This window comes from Myotis nattereri (assembly GCF_964212035.1).
Source record: "Myotis nattereri genome assembly, chromosome: X".
Classification (NCBI taxonomy): Eukaryota; Metazoa; Chordata; class Mammalia; order Chiroptera; family Vespertilionidae; genus Myotis; species Myotis nattereri.
In genome coordinates this window covers 152,473,747-152,494,973 of record NC_138078.1, presented here as the reverse complement: position 1 = coordinate 152,494,973, position 21,227 = coordinate 152,473,747, and the positions used below count along the sequence as shown (strand labels likewise).

Sequence of the window (21,227 nt, the reverse complement as noted above, 5' to 3'; positions counted from 1 at the left end):
AACGTATCTAAGTACTATTTACTGGGTTTTATTTCCTAACCTCTCACCAGATAATTTTTTTCAAAAATGTCTTGGAGCATGTTTGAAATTGCCCAATGTCTTTGTGCTTAATACATTTTTTTTTGTTCTTAAGTGACCTGGTTGGTCATGGGCCTTCCCTTTGTAGCTCAGTGACATATCTGTAGCTCAGTGACATATCTGTGGACAGTGGTCTGTCCCTCCTCCACACCTGAATGCAGAGATTTCATTCACTGCAGTTACAGGACTTTGAAAAGTTAGCTTTCTCTTCTGTTCTTATTGAACACGTATCCTGTACTCTGCCTTAGTTTTTGTTTACCCTGTTTCCTCTAATTAGGACTGGAGCTAAATTAACATTCTGAGTGATTTTATATGTTGTACTCAGAATTTATATTTACAATAACTAGCATTGTGGAGAAAATAATTGCTCTAATAGGTGGAGGAAAGAGTAGTTTACAATTGGAGTACACAGAATGGTCTCAACTACTTTGAAAATACATAGAAGAATAGGAGGAATTTGCCCGGCAGGTTGATAAGTGGTTGAGCATTGACCTATGAACCAGGAGGTCAGGGTTTGATTCCCGGTCAAGGGCATATGCCCGGGTTGCTGGCTTGATCCCCAGTGTGGGGTGTGCAGGAGGCAGCTGATCCATGATTCTCATCATTGATGTTTCTCTCCCTCTCTCTCTCCCTTCCTCTCTGAAACCAATAAAAACTTATTTAAAAACAAAAGATGGCCAAGCAAACCCAGAAGAAGAAAAAAAAGTAGGAGGAACTCTGTTAAAATAGTGACAGTTCCTGTTTCTGGTTGAAATTTTAAAAAGACTTTAGTACTGAACAGATTTTACACGATTAGAATATATTTTCTAATAGAAAATGTTTTTCTCTTTTTTAGTTGTGGAAATAGTACAGAGGGGTCCTGTACCCTTGGCCCAGTTTCCCCCAATGGGAACATTGGCACAACTAATGCAACATCAAAGCAGGAAGTGGATTTTGGTACAACCACGGATCTTATTCAGGTTTCTCTAGTTTTCCGTGTGTGTGTGTGTGTGTGTGTGTGTGTGTGGTGTGGGGTGTGTGGGGTGTGTGTGTGTGGTGTGGTGTGTGTGGGGTGTGTGTGTGTAGTTCTGCGTAGTTTTATCACATGTTGATCTGTGTAACCACCTCCACCAAACTGTTCCAGCAGCAGCAGCAAGATCTCCCGAGGGCTGCCTCTGTGGTCACATCCGCCCCTTCCTGCCTCCTCACCCTGTCACTCACCCCTGGCAACCACTCACTGGGTTTCCATCTCTAAAATGGCATTTCAGAATTGCTAACAAAATGGAGTTGTGCGGTATGCGACCGTTTGAGATTGGCTGTCATTCAGCACAATGACCTTGAGAGCCATTCAAGTGGTTGCAGTTCCGTCTTATTGCTGAGTAGTATGCATGGGCCATAGTTTGTCCATTCACCACCGAAGGACGTTTGGCTTGTTTCCAGTTGTTTTTTTTTAATCCTCACCCGAGGACATTTTCCCATTGATTTTTAGGGAGAGTGGAAGAGAGAGAGAAAGACAGAGAGAAATAACGATGTGAGAGAAACACATCGATGGGTTGCCTCCTGCACATGCCCCAACCAGGGACCAGACCGGGGGAGGAGCCCGCAACCAAGGTATGTGCCCTTGACCAGAATCGAACCTGGGACTCGAGTCCACAGGCCAATGCTCTGTCCACTGAGCCACACCGGCCAGGGCTGTTTCCAGTTTTTGACTATTACACATTAAAGCTGCTCTGAACATTTGTGTGCAGGTTTTGTGTAGACATAAGTGTCCATCTTTCTGGCATAAATGCCAGGAGTGCAACTGCTGCGTCCTATGGGAAGTGCATGTTTAGTGTGAGAACCTGCCAGTACTGTGAGAGGCACCATTAGTCTGATGTGTCTGAAGACAGAATCTGCCAAATCCTTTTCCAGAGGGACTAGAATTTTTAAAAAAATATTTTTATTGATTTCAGAGAGGAAGGGAAAGGGAGAAAGAGAAACATCAGTGATGAGAGAATTATTCATTGGCTGCCTCCTTGCATGCCCCACACTGGAAATTGAGCCCGGAACCTGGGCATGTGCCCTGACCGGGAATTGAATTGTGACTTCCTGGTTCATAGGTTGGTGCTCAACCACGGAGCCACACCAGCCAGGCTGTGTTGCTGGAATTTATTTTGGCCTAATTGATGGGAAGTGATAGCTCATTGTGGTCTTAATTTGCATTTCACTAATGACTAGTGATGTTAATCATCTTTTCTTGTGCTTATTTGCTATCCTTATATATTTGGCAGAATATATGTTCCTGTATTGCCCATTTTAAAATTAATTGATTGCTTTTTACTGCTGAGTTCTTTATATATTCTAGGTACCAGTCTTGTCAGATACATGGTTTGCAAATATTTTGTCCCAGTCTATAGCTTGTCTTTTCATCTTAACAGTCTTTTGCAGAGCAAACAATTTTTTTGAAAAACATTTCTAATTTTGATGCAGCCCAATTTATCAACATTTCCTTTTATGGGATGTGCTTGTGGTGTCATGCTTAAGGACCCTTCACCCTGCCCTACATCCTAAAGATGTTTTTCCTATTTTTTCTAATAATTTTGCATTTAAATCTACAGTCCATTTGAGTCCATTTTTAAGGTGTGAGGTTTAGGTGGAAGTTCACTTTTTAATCTGTGGCCAATTGTTCGTCTTTTGTTGAAAAGACTATTCTTTCTCCATTGACTTGTTTTTGCAACTGTGTGTCAAAAATGAGTTTACAACCTGGCCGGGTAGTTCAGTTGGTTAGAGTATTGTCCTGACATGCCAAGGTTACCAGTGCCATCCCAGGCACATACAAGACAAACCAATCCCTGGTCAGGGCACATACAAGAATCAACCAGTGAATGCATAAATAAGTGGAAAAACAAAATGTTTCCCTCTCTCTTTTTGCCTTTCCTTCTCTCTAAAATCAATCAGTAAATTAAAAAAAAAATCAGTTGCCTATCCTTGTATGGGTATTTTTGGGTTCTTTTCTGTTTTATTGATCTACTAGAGGCCTAGTGCACAATTAAATCGTGTGCGTGTAGGGTCCCCTAGGCCCAGCCTGCCATCAGGGCCATGTCTGCCGCCCCGCGACGCCTTTTATGATATAGATGTGCCAATAGCACACTGCCTGCTTCAGTTATTCCCAGCCATATAGTAAGTTTTAAAATTGGATAGAGTGATTCCTCCCAACTTATTATTTTTCAAAAATGGTTTTAGCTATTCTAGTTTCCTTCCCTTTTCATATAAATTTTAGAGTAAGCCACAAAAAAATCTTGCAGGATTTTGATGGTAATTGTGCTGAACCTGTAGGTCAGTTTGGGGGAGAACGGACCTCTTCATTATGTTGAGTCTAAAGCATATTTTTAAGTTGTAAACTCAGACTATCCAGCAGCAGGGATACCTGGCACTTCCCACAGGGAGCACTCCTGTTTATCTGTCCTGGGATCATGGTCCTCCTCTGGGAAAGGCCGCATTTTGTGAAGGAAGTTCACTCAGGAGCATATTAAGGAGTCCAGCCCTAGCTGGTGTTGCTCAGTGGATAGAGCGCCTGCCTACAGACCAAAGGGTCCCGGGTTCAATTCCGGTCAAGGGCACATACCTTGGTTGCAGGCTCCTCCTCGGTCCTGGTCAGGGCGCATGCAGGAGGCAACCAATGGATGTGTTTCTCTCACATCGATGTTTCTCTCTCTCTCCCTCTCCCTTCCACTCTCTCTAAAAATCAATGGAAAATATCCCGGGGTGAGGATTAACAAACAAAACAAAAGGAGTTCAGCTGCTGGCAATGGCAGCCGAGGTATTTCAGGCCAACCCTCCTGCTGAAGACAACTATCAAAACGCACAAGTAGCATGAATCTGCGGGCGCTCCGGTTCTGAGCCTGCGAACAGCTGGACGGGCTCCCGTGAGCAACAGAGGCAGAGGTTCCCCCATGAGTCAGATGCATCAGTAGCCGCCTGAGCAGGAAATGCACTGCTCGGCTCACCCAAACTTAGGGGCACCTTACACTCTTCCAGTTTGTTCTTCCTGAAACTCATTCTGAGAGTGCTTGGCAGTCTGACTTGAATATGAATTCTCAGCATGCACTGGACTCAATTACCATACTGTCCCAGAATTTTAATAACACAATTTTAATGTCAATTTTCATCCAGGAGCTGTGTCCTTGGATTGCACTGCGGGGACTTCCTGTAGAAGGTCTTTAATTGCCAAACACAGAGGCAGAGCCTTCTCCTTCACAAGATGGCACGGGGCTGCCAGGGGTAATTTGCATTCCCATTGGTTTTGTGTTTTTTAAAAAAATATATTTTTATCGATTTCAGAGAGGAAGGAAGGGATTGGGGAGAGAGATAGAAACATCCATGATGAGAGAGAATCATGCATCGGCTGCCTCCTATATGCCCCACACTGGGGATCGAGCCCACAACCCGGGCATATGCCCTGACCAGGAATCGAACCCTGGCCTCCTGGTTCATAGGTCGACACTCAACCACTGAGCTACACCAGCCTATTTTGTGGGTTTTGAAGAGATCTACAGAATTAACAGTATTCCTTTTTTAAAAGTCAGTCCATACTGAGCTTTCTTTATATACATATATTTTTAAATTTACTGATTTTTATCCATTTTGAGTTTATCTTGGTATGTGATAATGGTTTATGGATGCAGTATTTTTTTTTTCAATTTGACCCAACTGCCATCTATGGAAATACCTGTCTTTTCTGTACTGTTAGTTAGGGTAAGGTTAAAGTGTAGCAAAGAGGCTCTGAGATACAATGACTCAACTAAGAAAGAAATAATTTCTCTTACCTGCCATTTCAGAATTCGTGTTCCCAGGCCAGTGGGTGACTGTGGCCCTGCCATTCGGGATTGAGGCTCCTTCCAGTTCATTTCTCTACGTTGAAGGCAGCAGTTCTCAAAATGGTTCCTACCCCAGGAGGGTCAGCGTTGCCGGAGAACTTGCTAGAAATACAAATTCCTGGGTTCCACCCAGACCCGCTGACTCAGAAGCAGCAGAGAAGGGTGCAGTGATCTGTATTTTAACAAGCTCCCCAGGGATTCGCATGCGGTTGAGAACCGCTGATCAAATCAGCCTGCGTTGCAAGGGGGGAGGGTGCTCAGAGGAGGTGCATGTCTTCCTGTGTCAGTGCGGAAGTGGCACACATCACTTCACTCATACGCCATCTTGGTAAAATCTTGATCACATGGCCATGTCTAGCTGCAAGGGAGGCTGGGAAGTGTAACCTAGCTGGGCACATTCCGTTATTATAAGAGAAGGGGAGAATGTATTTGAGAGGATTACTAACAGTCTTCACAGCCAACAAGGATCAGATACAAAACTCCCATTGCGCAAAGGGGCTTCCTTCTGGAATTTCTCCTGTGTTCACTGGCCTTCTGGTTCATGGGCTAGAACCACGTAGTTTTCATTATTGAGGCTTTGAACTATGTTTTAATATCTTTAATATCTAGTTCTCCCTTCAGTGCTCTTTTATTTAAAGTTTTATTTTTGCTCTTCTTGTTTATTTTTTAAAAACAACATTTACAATCATTTGTCTAGTTATAAACATTTTGGAGGGTTTTAAAAATATATTTTATTGATTTCAGAGGGGAAGGGAGAGGGAGAGAGAGAAACATCAATGATGAGAGAGAATCATGGACCGGCTGCCTCCTGCACACCCCCCACTGGGGATGGAGCCCACAACCCGGGCATGTACCCTGATGGGGAATTGAACCGTGACCTCCTGGTTCATAGGTCAAGGCTCAACTGCTGAGTCATGCCAGCTGGGCATGTTTTTGTTTGTTTTTTTAAAGATCTTGTGTACTTCATGTCAAGTTTATTCCAAGTTATTTCTGTTATTTGTTGCTATTACAAATGGAATATCTTCTTCCTTATATTGTCTAGGATGGGGCAAAATTAGATTTACAGTTGTGAGTACTCGAAACAGTTTATTTTTGTATTATTATTATACTAGAGGCCTGGTGCACGAAATTCATGCGGGGGGGGGGGGGGGTTCCCTCAGCCCAACCTGCACCCTCTCTAATCTGGGACCCCTTGGGGGATGTCTGACTGCCGGTTTAGGCCCAATCCCACAGTCGGACATCCCTCTCACAATCTGGGACCGCTGGCTCCTAACTGCTCACCTGCCTGCCGGTCTGATTGCCCCTAACCCAGCCGTGGGCAAACTACGGCCCGCGGGCCGGATCCAGCCCTTTTGATATGAATAAAACTAAAAAAAAAAAAAGACCGCACCCTTTTATGTAATGATGTTTACTTTGAATTTATATTAGTTCGCACAAACACTACATCCATGCTTTTGTTCTGGCCCTCCGGTCCAGTTTAAGAACCCATTGTGGCCCTCGAGTCAAAAAGTTTGCCCACCCCTGCCCTAACCACTCTGCCTGCCGCCTGATCTCACCCCTATCTTCCCTCCCCTGCTGGCCTGATCGCCTCTAACCGCCTCTCCCTCGGCCCCTGCCAATGTAGCTTTGTCCAGAAGGATGACCGGACGACTGGAAGATGTCCAGTCTATCTGGTCTAATTAGCATATTACCCTTTTATTAGTATAGATATTATTTTATTTCCATAAAAACAACTGTAACCTGGCTTTTGTCCCACCCTGTATGTTAACTATTGATTTCTTTATGTTTTATTTTCTGCTACTTTACTGAATTCTCATATTATTTTTGGTAGTTTCTCAGTTGAGTCTCTTGGCTTTTCCAAGCATACTGGTTACATTTTCTGCAAATAATAATAGTTTTACTTCCTCTTTTCCAATTGGTAGACCTCTAGTTTATTTTTCTTGTGTAATCGCTTCAGTTAGGATCTCCAGTACAATGTTAAGTAATTGCTAATTCTTCTGGCGTTTTCCATTAAATTTGATACTAAAATAATGTCAAACATGTTAAACATGCTAAGGGTATCAATTCTATTCATATTTTGAGTTTTTAATCAAGAATGGGTGTTAAATCTGTCACATACCTTTTCAGACTTTGAGGAAATATGATTTTTCTCCTTAGATTTATTAATATACTTAAGTATTTTAATAGTTTTTCTTCTTTTTAATTTTTATTTATTATTGACTTTAGAGCGAGTGGAAGAGGGAGAGAGAGAAACATCGATTTGTTGTTCCACTTATTTATGAATTCACTGCTTGATTTTTTAAAAAAAATATTTTTATTGATTTTAGAGAGGAAGGGAGAGGGATAGAAACATCAATGATGAGAGAGAATCATTGATAGGCTGCCTCCTGCATGCCCCCTACGGGGGATCAAGCCCACAACCCAGGCATGTGCCCTTGGCCAGAATCGAACCTGGGACCCTTCAGTCTGCAGGCCGATGCTCTATCCACTGAGCCAAACTGGCTAGGGCACTGCTTGATTTTTTTATACGCCCTGACCAGGAATCAAACCCACAACCTTGGCATATCAGGTTGATGCTCTAGCCACCTGAGCTACTGGCCAGGGCCTTAATAGATTTTCTAATATGCAAATAATGTGGTATCCTTCACCTTCTAATCCAAAGAGCTGAATAGATCATGGATGCAATAGGTAGCTGCATTTTCTCCCTCCCTTTCCCTAGCCGTTCCAGAGTCCTCGCCATCCCGTTAAATGGCACTACCACTAGATAAGATTGTCTACCAACTTCACTCAAATGACAAAAGAAGAAAAAAGTCCAAGAAAAAAGACAAGCTGAGAAGTCATTCCTTTTTTCTTATTCTCTTACAACACTTCTCAGCCAATGCCGTAAGTTCTCCTTGCAAACCCAACCTCTTATCGCCACCACTGCTAACAGCCTGGGCCAAGCTGGCTTCCTTTCTCAGCTGCCCACGGTGACAGCGCCGGAATGGTCTCCCTGCCAGCCTCCCATTCCCTGGGCTGTCCACCGTGCTCCTACCAGCCATCCTGCTTTCCATCCAGCCACCTCCTTTCCTAGCATGGCTGCTCCTCCTCATTCAGCCCTGAACTCAAATGTCGCCCCTCAGAGAGGCCCTACCTGACATTCCCAGCTAACTTCTCTAATGTCAATGTCAAGGGAGCCCTACAGGGAAGCTGTGCAGCCTCGGACAGGTGGGTCACTAGCTGTGGCAGATACAAGCTTCCTCATTCTCTTGATGCTCATATATATATATTTAAAATATTTTTAAATTGACTTCAGAGAGGAAGGGAGAGAAAGAAACATAATGATGAGAGAGAAGCATGGATCGGCTGCCTCCTGCAGGCCCCACACTGGGGCATGGAGCCCATAACCCGGGCCTGTGCCCTGACCAGGAATTGAACCGTCACCTCCTGGTTCCTAGGTCAGTGCTCAACCACTGAGCCACACCGGCCGGGCTTGATGCTCCTATATCGAGGCCCAGCCTCCCTATTGTCTTCCTACCAGGAAAGGACCTGCAGCATGAAGCCACTTTCACATCCTGACCAAGAGAATGCCACCCCCCGACTGTCCTTCAGCAAATGCCTTCATTGTGAGTCACAGCTTTCCTCACTGAAGCAGAAACAGCAGTCCCCGCCCTATGTACTTTCTGTGACAATTAAGGGAAGATGTATTTAAAGTGCTAGTCTAGCATTCTGTGGTTTCGATGGACATAGGATAGTGGACATACAACTGTCACACACACACACACACACAAAACTTCCCCCCCCATCCTTCCATTACTATCCCACGGTAGGAAGCTCAGAGCCATGGGAACTACTCCTTTGTCACCTCCCCCCACTAGCCTAAGGCCGGCTCGTGGTTTTAGAACATCGCTCACGTCTGCAGTTCTCCCTTCCTGCTGTTCAGCCTGGACCACAGAAACAGCCGCCTCCCTTCCTCCCTCACTAACAGGACCCCTTTGATTCTGGATGGGGTGCTAAGGAAGACTTTTCTCCCAATTCCCGTCCAGGGCATGTAGGTGGGACCCCCTGGGGTGGGTGTCTCTTCCCACATGAAACCTCACGAGACTTTTGGCTCTACTGCTTTTTCCTTTCTCCCCCTCCCCCTCCCCCCTCCCCCCCTCCTTCGTCTGTTTTCTTTTTTTAATTTTTTATTTTTTAAAATATATTTATATATTTTATTGATTTTTTACAGAGAGGAAGGGAGAGGGATAGAGAGTTATAAACATTGATGAGAGAGAAACATCGATCAGCTGCTTCCTGCACACTTCCCACTGGGGATGTGCCCACAACCAAGGTACATGCCCTTGACCGGAATCGAACCCGGGACCCTTCAGTCCACAGGCTGACGCTCTATCCACTGAGCCAAACCAGCTAGGGCTCTTCTTCTTTTGTTTAATCCTTACCGGAGGATGATTTCCCATTGATTTTTAGGGAGAGTGGAACGGAGAGGGAGAGATGGAGAGAAATATCGATGTGAGAGAAACACATGAATTGGTTGCCTCCTGCATGAGCCCCGACCAGGCCGGGGAGGACCCTGCAACCAAGGTACATGCCCTTGACCAGAATGGAACCCGGGACCCTTTGGTCCGCAGGGTGATGCTCTATCCACTGAGCCACACTGGCTAAGGCTCTACTGTTTTTCTCTCTTCTAGAACTTGGAGCACAAAGCCCAGAGGTGCAGAAACTGATCTGTAACCATGAGGACAGAAAGCATATGTTGACGGTGGTGGGGTAGAAAGATGAGCGAGTCTGCATCCTAGATGACCCGGTGACGCCGGCGCCCCATCCTGAGCTGGGACCTTTGGACCTCTCAGCACATCTCTGTCTCCATCCGTTGGGCTGTTTATTCTTGCAGCTCTGTGGCAGGTTTACATTTTTTCACGCTTTAATCAAAATGTTGAAGTGTTCAGCTATTATTTCTTCAAATATTTTCTCTGCCCTGTTCTCTCTTTCTTCTCCTTCTGGGACTCCACAGAACACGTTGGTCTGCTCTGATGGTGTTCCACAGGTCCCTTATGCTCTGTTCACCTTTCCTCAATCTCTTTCTTTCTGTGTCTCAGACTAGATAAGGGTCACTGTTCTGTCTTCAAGTTTGCCAATTCTTTCCCCTGCCTGCTCATAGCTACCTTTGAATCCCTCTAGTAAGTTTTTCAGCTCCGAGTTTTCTATCTCTTGATGGATATTTCCATTTTGCTTATACATCGTTTTTTATTTTCTTCATATCATCTTCCTTTGAGCATCTTTAAGAGAATTGTTTAGCTTTGTCTAGCAAGCGTGCCACCTGATCTTTCTCAGGGATGCTTCTGTTGTGGGTGTGTTTCCCCCCTTGAATGGACCATATGTTCCATTTCTTTGTTTGCCTTATGATTTTGTTGTTGAAAACTGGGTATTTCAATCTAATAATGTCGTGACTGGAAATAAGATTCTCCCCCTTCCCTGGGTTTGCTGATTTTTGCTTTTTGTTTTTTGATTGCTGTAAGCTGTGCCTGTGCCAGTGACTTTATACATACCCCTGTGTCTGTGGTTGCTTTTGAATGTCCTACATGTCTGGCTCTTAAAAGGGGAAAATAAAGAGTGATGGGAGGGGGAGGGGGAAGTGGGGAGGGGGGGAGAGGAAGAAAAAGGGTGCTGGCCCTTTAAGTCCCCTGGCCTTCGATTTCGTTGGACAGGGAGGGTCTTGCAGTAGTTAGGAGTGCCATAGTGCAAAGATCAAAACCAGGAGTTTAACCTTGGTATGAGGATAGCCACTAAACTATGAACCTAATTCCAACGTCACCGTTTTTTTCACAAATGTCTTTCTGCTTCAGGATCCAACCCAGGATTCGCCATTGCATTTAGTTCTGTTTCCTACTGTCCCCAGTCTCTCTCCGTCTTCTCTTTTCTTGATGTCCTTGTGCAGTGTCTCTTGATTCGGCACATTTTTGGCAAGAAGACCGCGGAAGTGATGCTGTGCCCCTTGCATCATACTGGGGTTACAGGTTGTCAGCGCGTCTGATTACTGGGCGTGCTAACCCCGGTCATTGGCTCAGGTGGCTTCTCCACTGCAAACTATGCTCGCCCCTTTGTCATTAACAAATATCTTGGAGGCCATACTGTGAGACAGTGTGTTTATCCTGTTTCTCTTGTCTTTTGCTCACTGACTTTAGCATCCATTGTAGATGTTGCCCTCGCTGGTTATTACTGGGCTGTTTGTATTTCTCTCATTCCTTCTACATTTATCTATTTATGTTTTAAATATATTTTCATTGGTTTCAGAGAGGAAGGGAGAGGGAGAGAGAGATAGAAACATCAATGATGAGAGAGAATCATGGATCGACTGCCTCCTGCACACCCGCTACAGGTGTGGAATTCGCAACTCAGGCATGTGCCTGGACTTGAACCCAGAGCCCTTCAGTCCGAAGGTTGACGCTCTATTCACTGAGCCACACTGGCCAGGGCTCCTCCTACATTTTTAAAAACATTTAATCACCTTTATTTATTTATTTTTTGTTTGTTTGTTTTTGTTAATTCTCACCCGAGGATATTTTTCCATTGATTTTTAGAGAGAACAGAAGAGAGGAAGAGACAGAGAGAAACACATCGATCGGCTGCCTCCTGCAGGAGCCCTTGACGGGAATCAAACCCGGGACCCTTTGGTCCACAGGCTGATGCTCTACCCAATGAGCCACACCAGCCAGGGCCTTACATGTATTAAATGAGATTCTTCTGCGAGGAAGAGCTTCCCTGCTCCTCATTATTTATTATTCAGCTCCTTGTTACTATCAGTGTGGACTCCTGGACGGGTTCTAATCCAAGGCTGTCATTGATGTTGTTGCTCCACTCGCTCTAATTCTGATCGCTGGAAGCGCCTTCAAGTGAGCGCCTGTGCCCCTCCAGCGCTCTCCTCCGGTTCTGCAGGAGCGTCCTTATCTTCCTCATGCAGATGATTCGGGGGAGACTGTTTAGTGAAGAGACCGATGACAAAGGTCCTGGCAGGATTGTGGAACTTAGCGGGGGACACTGAGGCATGAGGGACTAGCAACAGGGGAACCTACGAATCCCATCGGCCCACAGGTGCAGGCAATGGGCCTGGAGTCTGGGGAGAGCCGAGCCGTGAAAAGGGGCCCCTGCCCCCTGGGGTCAGGATGTTGCTACCTCCTGGCAGAGGCCTGGCTGAGGGCCCTCTGTCGCCTCCACGCTGGGCTGCTTTCCGTAGCCGATGTGCTGGTTTCCTGGGCAGGGAGTCCCTGTGCCCTGTCCACATGGCTGGGCAGGGAGCTGGGGTGGCAAGTGGAAGGCGCCGTGCTTGTGGGTGTTTTTCTGTTGTTTTTTTTTTTTTTTTTAGGTTCTGGTTGGTTTCCAGAGCCATTTCCCAAGCGCCCACATTCTGGGCAATGCCCTGGAGTCGGAGGACTGCGGTGCCAGGTGCAGTGACGCCAGTTCCAGGCTGGAAACTGCCCCGGGAGAGGGAGGGCCGACCCGTCAAACTGGGTGGGCAGGAGCCTGGAGGAGCAGGCGGCCCCACTCCTTGGTGCTGCAGGCGGAGCCTGGCCCCGCTCCAGCTGCGAGCACCCGCCTGGGCTGGGGGAGGGGGGACCAAGGGTGACCCCCATTGACCCTGAGCAAGCAGGTGCACCTGAGCTGCCCTGTGGATTTCTCCCGCCCGCTCTGGTGCTTTTTCTTTTAAAAAAAATTACATTTTTATTGACATCAGAGAGGAAGGGAGAGGGAGGGAGACAGAAACATCCATGATGAGAGAGCCATGGACCGGCTGCCTCCTGCACGCCCCACACTGGGGATGGAGCCTGCAACCCGGGCCTGTGCCCTGACCGGGCATGGAACCCTGACCTCCTGGTTCCTAGGTCAGCGCTCAACCACTGAGCCACACCGGCCAGGTGAAAGCTCTTCTCCACAGAGACTCTCTCCCCAGGACAGGGCTCTGGGCACATAGCCTGGCACCTCCGTGACCAGCAGGTCAGCTGGGGTGAGGACAGCCTCGCTCCCTGGTCCTCAGAGCTCTGGGGGATTTCTTCATGGAGTTCTCTCGAGTCTTCCAGGCAGAACCAGAGGTCCCCCCGCCCCCGGCCTGGGCCCTGCTCTGAGGCCGGCAGCTTGGGGCAGAGTCCCGCAGCCACGCGCACTGGCTCCAGGGGTGGGAGTCTGCGGAGCGGGTGACTCACTCTCTTTCTGGGAAGGAAAGGAGCAGAGGTTCCAATGGGCGGATTTCTTCATGACGGAGACGGGATGAGAAGGGAGCACGAGAACACACAGGCTGGACAGCACTCAGCCAAGTCTTGGGCAGCGGCCCATGAGGAACCCATTAGTTTTTCTATTAAAAAAACCCCTTTGTTCCAAAGCCATAAATCCCATGTCCCAGCCAGGGGTGCAGCTCCAGGAAGCAGGAGACGGGGCTGCGTGGCTGAGCTGCGGGGACGGTCGGTCACTGACACTTTACTCTCAGGGGCTGTTTCCATGTCAACCCATTTTGAGGATTTGCTGTTCTTTATGGGGCAGAAGGGAAACAAAGCCAGTTCCTGTGTACAGCTGTCGCCCTCTCTCTTTTGCTTTAAAAAATATATATATTTTTATTGATGTCAGACAGGAAGGGAGAGAGGGAGAGGGAGAGGGAGAGGGAGAGGGAGAGGAGAGAGAGAGAGAGAGAGAGAGAGAGAGAGAGAGAGAGAGAGAGAGAGAGAGAGAGAAACATCAGTGATGAGAGAGAATCATGGATGGGCTGCCTCCTGCACGCCCCACACTGGGGATGGAGCCCGCAACCCGGGCCTGTGCCCTGACCAGGAATCGAACCCTGACCTCCTGGTTCCTAGGTCGATGCTCAATCACTGAGCCACCCCAGCTGGCTCTTTTGCTCTGTAACTGACACGTGGTGACCCTAGGTCAGTCCTCCCTGTGACTCGAGGACAAGCCAGGGGACAAAAAAAAAAGCCAGGTCTTCACACGGCGCCACCAGCTCCCCGTGATGGGCGAGGCAAGAAGAGAAATGCCTGCAGGTGCTCAGTTGGGAAAACCTTCCCCCCGCCCCCCCAGCACCGAGCTCTGAGCAGCTGGCTGCCTCTGCCGCCCCCTCCCCCAGCCCCTGCCAGCAGCTCCGCCTGGATTTGCAACCAAGTCCCAGAGGTGGGGCTGTGACAGGAGTTCAAAGCCCCCCGCCCCCCACATCCGCACACGTCCTCACCGCTGGTACAAGCCTGTGCCCGGGGTCATGATCGCTTCTGGACGGGCAGTTATTTCAGGGGGAAAAGGACACGAGTTTGCTGTGTGAGTGCAAACATCGCCACACCTGGGCCTCAAAGGTCCTTCCAGAGAGAAAGGATGGAACAGAACCAGCCGCAGGCGCCCGAGCCTCCGGAGGTTTGGGTCAAATGGAAACTTGTTCCTTTCAGCCCCTTAAAGCCACTGGGTTGGGGTGGAAACCACGGCTGTCCTACTGGGAACCAGAACTGCCGGGTCAGGCGGGAACCTGGTGGCCTCGCCTGGCCCATCGGCCACACCCTTCCGCTCCCACCTCCGCTCCCACCTGAGGACAACAGCTACCCATCGGCCCAGAGGCCTGCGATGATCTAATGTGAACTCCACGGCATCCTCCTAGGGTGGGGAATAGATACAGTCTTATTTTTTTTAACTGATCGGCACTGTCCCTGGAAGCTAGACCTCAATAGCAACTGCAAGTGTGAGTCAGGACCTGGGTCAGTCTTGGCCCTGTCCCCATACCAGCTCCCTCTTCCTGAATATCTCCTAGCACCCAGCTTCTGGGGCCTTTAGTTTTTTTTTGTGTGTGTGTTTTAAGTTATTATTATTATTTAAAATATTTATTGTTGAAAGTATTACATATGTTCCCCCTTTTCCCCCATTGACCTCTCCCAGCCTGCCTACCCTTCCCCACCCCCGCCCCAGGCCTTCACCACCCTATTGTCTGCCTCCAGGGTTATGCATATATGCACACAAGGTCTTTGGTTGATTACCTCCCCTGCCCCCCCCAACCCCCCAACTCCCTGTCCCCCATCCCCCCACTCCCTCCTTTCCTCCAAGATTCCACACTCTGTTCCATGCTTTCATGTCTCTGGATCCACTCCGTTCATCAGTTTATTTTGTTCATTAGATTCCACATATGAGGGAGATCATGTGATCCTTGTCTTTCTCTGCCTGACTTATTTCACTTAGCATGATACTCTCCAGGTCCCTCTGTGCTGTCTCAAAGGGGAAGAGATCTTTCCTTTTTTACAGCTGCATAGTATTCCATGGTGTAAATGTACCACAGCTTTTTATCCACTCATCTACTGATGGGCACTTGGGCTGTTTCCAGATCTTAGCTATTCTAAATGGTGCTGCTATGAACATAGGGGTGCATACATTCTTTCTGATTGGTGTTTCAGGTTTCTTAGGATATATTCCTAGAAGTGGGATCACTGGGTCAAATGGTAGTTCCATTTGTAGTTTTTTGAGGAACCTCCATACAGTTTTCCACAGTGGCTGCCCCAGTCTGCATTCCCACCAGCAGTGTACTAGGGCTCCCTTTTCTCCACACCCTCGACAAATGACATTTGTCATTTGTTGATTTATTGATGATAGCCATTCTGACAGGTGTGAAGTAATACCTCATTGTCGTTTTAACAGCTCAAATGTCCATCGACTGATGAATGGATAAAATGTGATTTATCTGTACAATGTACAATGCAATATTATTCATTAATTAAAATGAATGAAGTTCTGACACAGGCTACAACATAGACAAGCCTTGAAAACATTCTTCTGAGTGAAGAAACCAGACACACAGGAATACATATTACATGATTTCATGTATATGAAATGTCCAGAACAGGCAAATCATAGAGACAGAAAGTGGATTAATGGTTGCCATGGGCTGGAGGAGGGGAATGGAGAGTGACTGCTAATAGCTAAAGAAGCTCCTTTTGGGAAGATGAAAATATTCTAAAATTAGCTAGTGGTGATGGTTGCAAAGCTCAGTGAATAGACTAAAAATCATTGACTTGTACACTTTAAAGGGTGAGTTTTATGGCATGTGAGTTATATCTCAGTCAAACTGTTACCAAAAAATACATATGCCTGGGTCCACTCTCAGAGATTCTGGTTTAGTGACTCTGAGATGGACCCTGGGCACCTGCCTTTTTAGTCAAATACCCTAAAGGTTGGGGAGGGAGTGGTTTACAAGGAAGCTTATTGTAAGGACAGAAAAAGGCCTTTCCTTTTCTTTGCAGTGGCCTTCCACAATTTATGAGGAACCCCTGGTAATTAAACCCCAAGATTGTTGGCTCCTTTGATTCCAACAGCCCCTCTGTTCAAACTGCAGGATCAGATGAGCTACTCTCAAGGCTACATTCTTGCATCCTCCTCCTCCCTGCTGTTTTCACAACTCAGGGGTAATTCCCACCAAGGAGTCTCTAATTAGTAGAGTTTCCCTCTCCCTCCTTTCAAACAAGCCTCTTTTGAACTCTTCATAACTTTTTTTCTAAGCATGTTTTACATTCTTGGGGAAGATACTGATAAGTTACCTCCCTAGAACATCTGCCAGACTGCCTCCTGGAAAGCAAACTGTAACTTTTCAAGACAATCCCCGGCATTTGCTCAACTCCAACACTTATGATACCACTTTTGTCTCAGGAGCTCAGCCATCAACAGAGAACCACAGGCACCGTTGCACACCCCACCTACCACGGCTCTTTATTCAGTCCCACTCAGACTCACACCTCCAACTTCAGGACTCTGATGATTTATTTTACAAATCGTTGACGGCCCAGACCAGAGCTGTGGGGGGCCCAGAGGTTGGGTTGTAGAAACTTCTGGCTCCACACCGAGAGGGACCCTACCCCTGCTCTGAGTCATGCTCTGTGTCCTCATGGGCTGAGTAGCGCCTCCACAGTGCAGGTGGTGGTGGGATGCATGGGGCCTGTGGGGAAGGAGCCTGTGGGTGAACCCAACAGGGGCCCGGGGAAAGGCATGAGGTGGCTGACAGGCCCTGACAGCGCCACGGAGCCCGGGCCTTGGTAGAGATGGGCAGTATCAGGTGGGCCCAATCTCAAGCCTGAGGCCACTTCCCCACAATTCCCACCATCGCTGCCCCCAGCCACCACCATGAAGCCACCAGCCGGTGCATCCGCTGGTCCTGTGCCTCCCAGGCTCGACACTGGCTTCTTTTCTTTCTGTGATGGCCTGGGGTTTCTAGACTTTATACCACCCTTCTGCACGGTCCGTGGTCGGTTCACCTGATGAAAGAGAGGCCATGAGTGTTCCCCAACCTCAGACTTTTGCCTCTGTGTCTCCACCAGGGACACCCTCTCCACCCCACTCCTTAAGAGTCAGGAACTGGGTCAAGGACTAGGGGAGCAGGCCCCAGCTGTGGCCCAGATAATGCCCTAAGGAGTCATGAGCTTGTGAGGCCCTAAGCAATGGAAAGGCTGAGGGAGCCTCTAGCCATAGGACTAGCTGATGGCTGGAGGGGAGGGGGAAGGAAATGAGAAATGGAGGAGAGAGAAGGGAGCAGGAGGGAAAAGACAGGCAGGGAGGAGATGAAGGTGCAGAGAAGAGAAGGGTGATAGGGAAGGAGGAGGGAGTAGAATAACAGGGAGAAGAGAGAAAGGGAGATAGGAAGAATACAGGAAAGGAAAAGGAGAAGGAAGGCCAGGTTAGTGGGATGGGGGTGCAGGGGGCAGGCTCCAAGAGGCAGGGCACACCTGGCATCGCTTGTAATAAAGGCCGCAGGCGTTGCACACGGGGTCTCTATTGGCATTCAGCCGCCACACTGCCGTGATGGTTGTCTGGCAGTTGGTGCACTGGGCACCTGCCCACTTGCTGACCTTCTGGGGGCAGCAAGAATGTGAGGGTCAGTGCATTGGGGGGTGGAGGACCCAGGAGGTGAGGGTCAGGGTGCAGGCAGGGCTTCCTGGACAAGGCATAGACTGAGGGTGCTCTGAGGGGCGAGGACATGGCCTCCTGTCCCGGGGCTTTCCAAATGGCGTGGGGTGCTTCATCAGTGGTTCTCAGCGTTGGCGGACATTGGACTCACTTGGGGAGTCGAAAACAATCCTGATGCCCAGGCAGCGCCCCAGACCAAGTCAATCAACCCATCTCGGGAGGGCCCCACGGTGATCCCAGTGTGTAGCCAAGGATGAAAACTGCTGTGCAGGGAGTGGACGGCGTGCCTGCTTGCAGCCCGAGGGTGGGCTGAGGGTAGACACTGCTGTACAGAGCTGGGTCCCTGAATGGATGGGGCAGGGAGGGGGCATGTGGGTTCTCATAGAGTGTGAGGGCAGAGAGAGATCCCTGCCCGGAGTGAGAACAGAGTACCTGGGTGAGGGGAGGCCGGCCTGGGCTCTTACCCGGCGCCTTTGGGGCTTGTTCTGCCTCGTCATCGTCTGACCACCGGCATTGCACAGGGACTGCTGCGGAGTGGGTTTCGCTCTGCAGTACTTATACTCCCAGGACTCTGGTGAGGTGGACAGGGGGCAAGAGGGACCAGGCTCAGCCCAACTTTGCCTTGGACCCCATCCCCCTCCTCAACCTCCCTGTCCCTTTGGGGGAGCCTCACCACAGGTGGACGGGGGCAGGGTTCCTTGGAGGTTGGCGGAGGAATAGACGGCTGGATTGGGGGGGCTTCTGGTTGGTGGAAAGAAGCTCCTAGGAAAGTCGGGGGGCCCGTAGGCACTGCTGGGGACAGGGATGGAGGAAGGCACCGCAGGCCCCAGCGCCAACAGGTCCGGACGCAGTGGCGGTGTCCTGATGTTCTCTAGGAAGGTGCCTCTTGCATAGGAATCTTCTGAGACCTGGGGAGGGGTGTACTCCCAGGTGGGGCTCACAGTTGCGGGAGGGTACAGCCCCGTGCTGCCATAGGCCCAGCTGGTGTATGGTGAGCCTCCTGGGGTCCCCTCCAGACAGCAGAGGCATGGATTCACCTCGGGAACTGTTTGGGAGGGGATGGGGGTATGGGAAGGAAGAAAGAAGGGGACAGAAGGTCTGAAGCCATCCTGCTTTCAAGATGCAGTGATTCCCAACAGCCCCACATGGTGGCCAGCCTTCCCACCTTCCTTCCCATAGGTTGCCAGAGCAGCTGCTGGCCATTGGGGGACTCCTGGGTCTGAGCCCCAGTGGTCACTCTGGCAGCTGCAGTCACCAGCGGCCTTTTCCCAATGGGCTTTTAGCATAACTGTGTGGAGCCCCATGGGCCACTCGACTAGGGTCACCCCCACCTCCTTACCGTATTCATTCCCAATGAGGCAGTCTGGGTTTGTACATTCCCAGGTGTGCACATACACAGGGAACATGGTCCACATAGCCTCGTGAAGGCTTCTGGCCATTTCTAAGATGGCCTCTTTGTGGGGTTCTACCCTAGCTATGGGTCTCCATGGATACCCCAGCAACATGGAACCCTGCCAGAAAAGCCTGTGCAGCGGCTGCCTGCATATGCTGCAACTGGGGCGGGGATCGAACGTAAACCCAGGTGCATGCCGTTGTCTGGGAATCAAACCCGAGACCCTTCAGTGCACAAGCCCATGCTCTAACCACTGAGAACACCAGCCAGGGCTCATAAGAGGGCCCATGAGAGGTTCCTATGGGCCAGGCCTGGAAGTTGCGTATGTCACTCTGCTCACTCCATTGATCAGAACTGTCACATGTCCACCTGTCATTGCAAGGGAGGCTGGGAAAGTGAGTGAGTCAGGAAGAAAGGGGAGCAGGGTTGAAAAGCCTATAGCAGTGCCTGCTACAGGATTCTGTAGACTCCCCAGAGCTACGCTGTTTCATGTGGTGGCCACTAGCCACAGTCAAGACAGTGGCTCCTGTACAAGGTGAGGGCAAGGCTTCCAGACCAAGGCTGTCAGAGAGAGTCACATCAGGGCTTCCGATACAGGGTCAGGAGGGTGTTTCCAGAGGGCAAGTTTAGGGGTTCCTATGAACGATCAGGTCAGAGATTCCCGATACAGGTCCAGTTGCGGATTTCTGTTGGAAGTCAGGGAAAGGTTTCTGCAGAATCCAGCACTGTTATAGGCAAGGCTTCCTGTAGAGGGTCAGAGCCATGGAGCCAGCACAGGGTTAGGTCAGCAAGCCCTGCACAGTGTCTGGGCAGGGGGTCCTGTGCCAGGTGAGGCTGTCGGTGCCTATATAGGATGAGGTCTGGACTTAAAGCTAGGGGGTCAGGACAGGTGCCTCCCACAGATTCAGGAAAGGTTTTCCATGTAAGTTCAAGATTGAAGTTCACATTGGGAGTTGGATCGCAGGTTCCTGTGGACTCTGTGGGGTAGCGTGTGAGGTAAGGATTGTTGTGCAGAGTGACGTCAGGGGTCATTGTCAACGATGTAAGCAAGGCTCCTGAACTCAATCGGGGTTCCCAAAGAGTTTACAGATGGGGGTGTCTTTTTTTTATGATACATTTTTTATTGATTTTAGAGAGGAAGGGAGAGGGACAGAAACATCAGTGATGAGAGAGAATCATGGATCAGCTGCCTCTTGCATGCCCTACACTGGGGATAGAACCCACAACCTGGGCATATGCCCTAATCGGGAATTGAACCATGACCTCCTGGTTCATAGATTGATGCTCAACCACTGAGCCACACCAGAGGGGCCAGAGCTCATACAATTTAATAGCAAAAAAACAAAACAAAGAATTTGATTAAAAAATAGGCAGAAGATCTGAGTAGAGATTTTTCCAAAGATATACAGATGGCCAACAGGTTTATGAAAAAATGCTTAACATCACCAACCTTTAGGGAAATGTAAATGAAAGCCACCATGAGGTCACTGTCACTCATGCCTGCTAGAGTGCGTATTACCAACCAGACAAGAAATAACAGTGTTGGTAAGGATGGAGAACAAAGGCCACTCTTATGCACTGTAGCTGAGAATGTAAATTGGTGTAGCCACTAGGGAAAACAGTATGAAGATTCCTAAAACATTTACAAAGTAGAATTAGGGTTTTTTTTGAAGTATATTTTATTGATTTTTTACAGAGAGGAAGGTAGAGGGATAGAGCGTTAGAAACATCGATGAGAGAGAAACATCGATCAGTTGCCTCCTGCACACTCCCCACTGGGGATGTGCCCGCAACCAAGGCACATGCCCCTGACCGGCATCGAACCTGGGACCCCTCAGTCCGCAGGCCGATGCTCTATCCACTGAGCCAAACTGGTTACGCCAAGTAGAATTAGTTTTTATTCAGCAACTCCATATCTGAAAAAAATGAAAACAGTACCTTGAAAAGATACACGCACCCGCATGTTCATTGCAGTACTGTTTACAACAGCCAAGCTATGGAAGCAACCCAGGTGTCCACCGATGGATAAATGGGTA

At 48.7% G+C, this 21,227-nt stretch overlaps 1 protein-coding gene across 1 annotated transcript; it reads right to left on the bottom strand.

Moving 5' to 3' along the window:
• Nucleotides 1–16,780: 16,780 nt before the first annotated feature.
• LOC308512007 (erythroid transcription factor-like) lies at nucleotides 16,781–20,689 on the bottom strand (the record flags this gene model as incomplete). Its single annotated transcript, XM_081081808.1, has 3 exons — nucleotides 16,781–17,149; nucleotides 17,618–17,743; nucleotides 20,642–20,689. 3 exons carry the CDS (start codon nucleotides 20,687–20,689, stop codon nucleotides 16,781–16,783), a joined length of 543 nt encoding a protein of 180 aa, XP_080937934.1.
• Nucleotides 20,690–21,227: the final 538 nt, after the last annotated feature.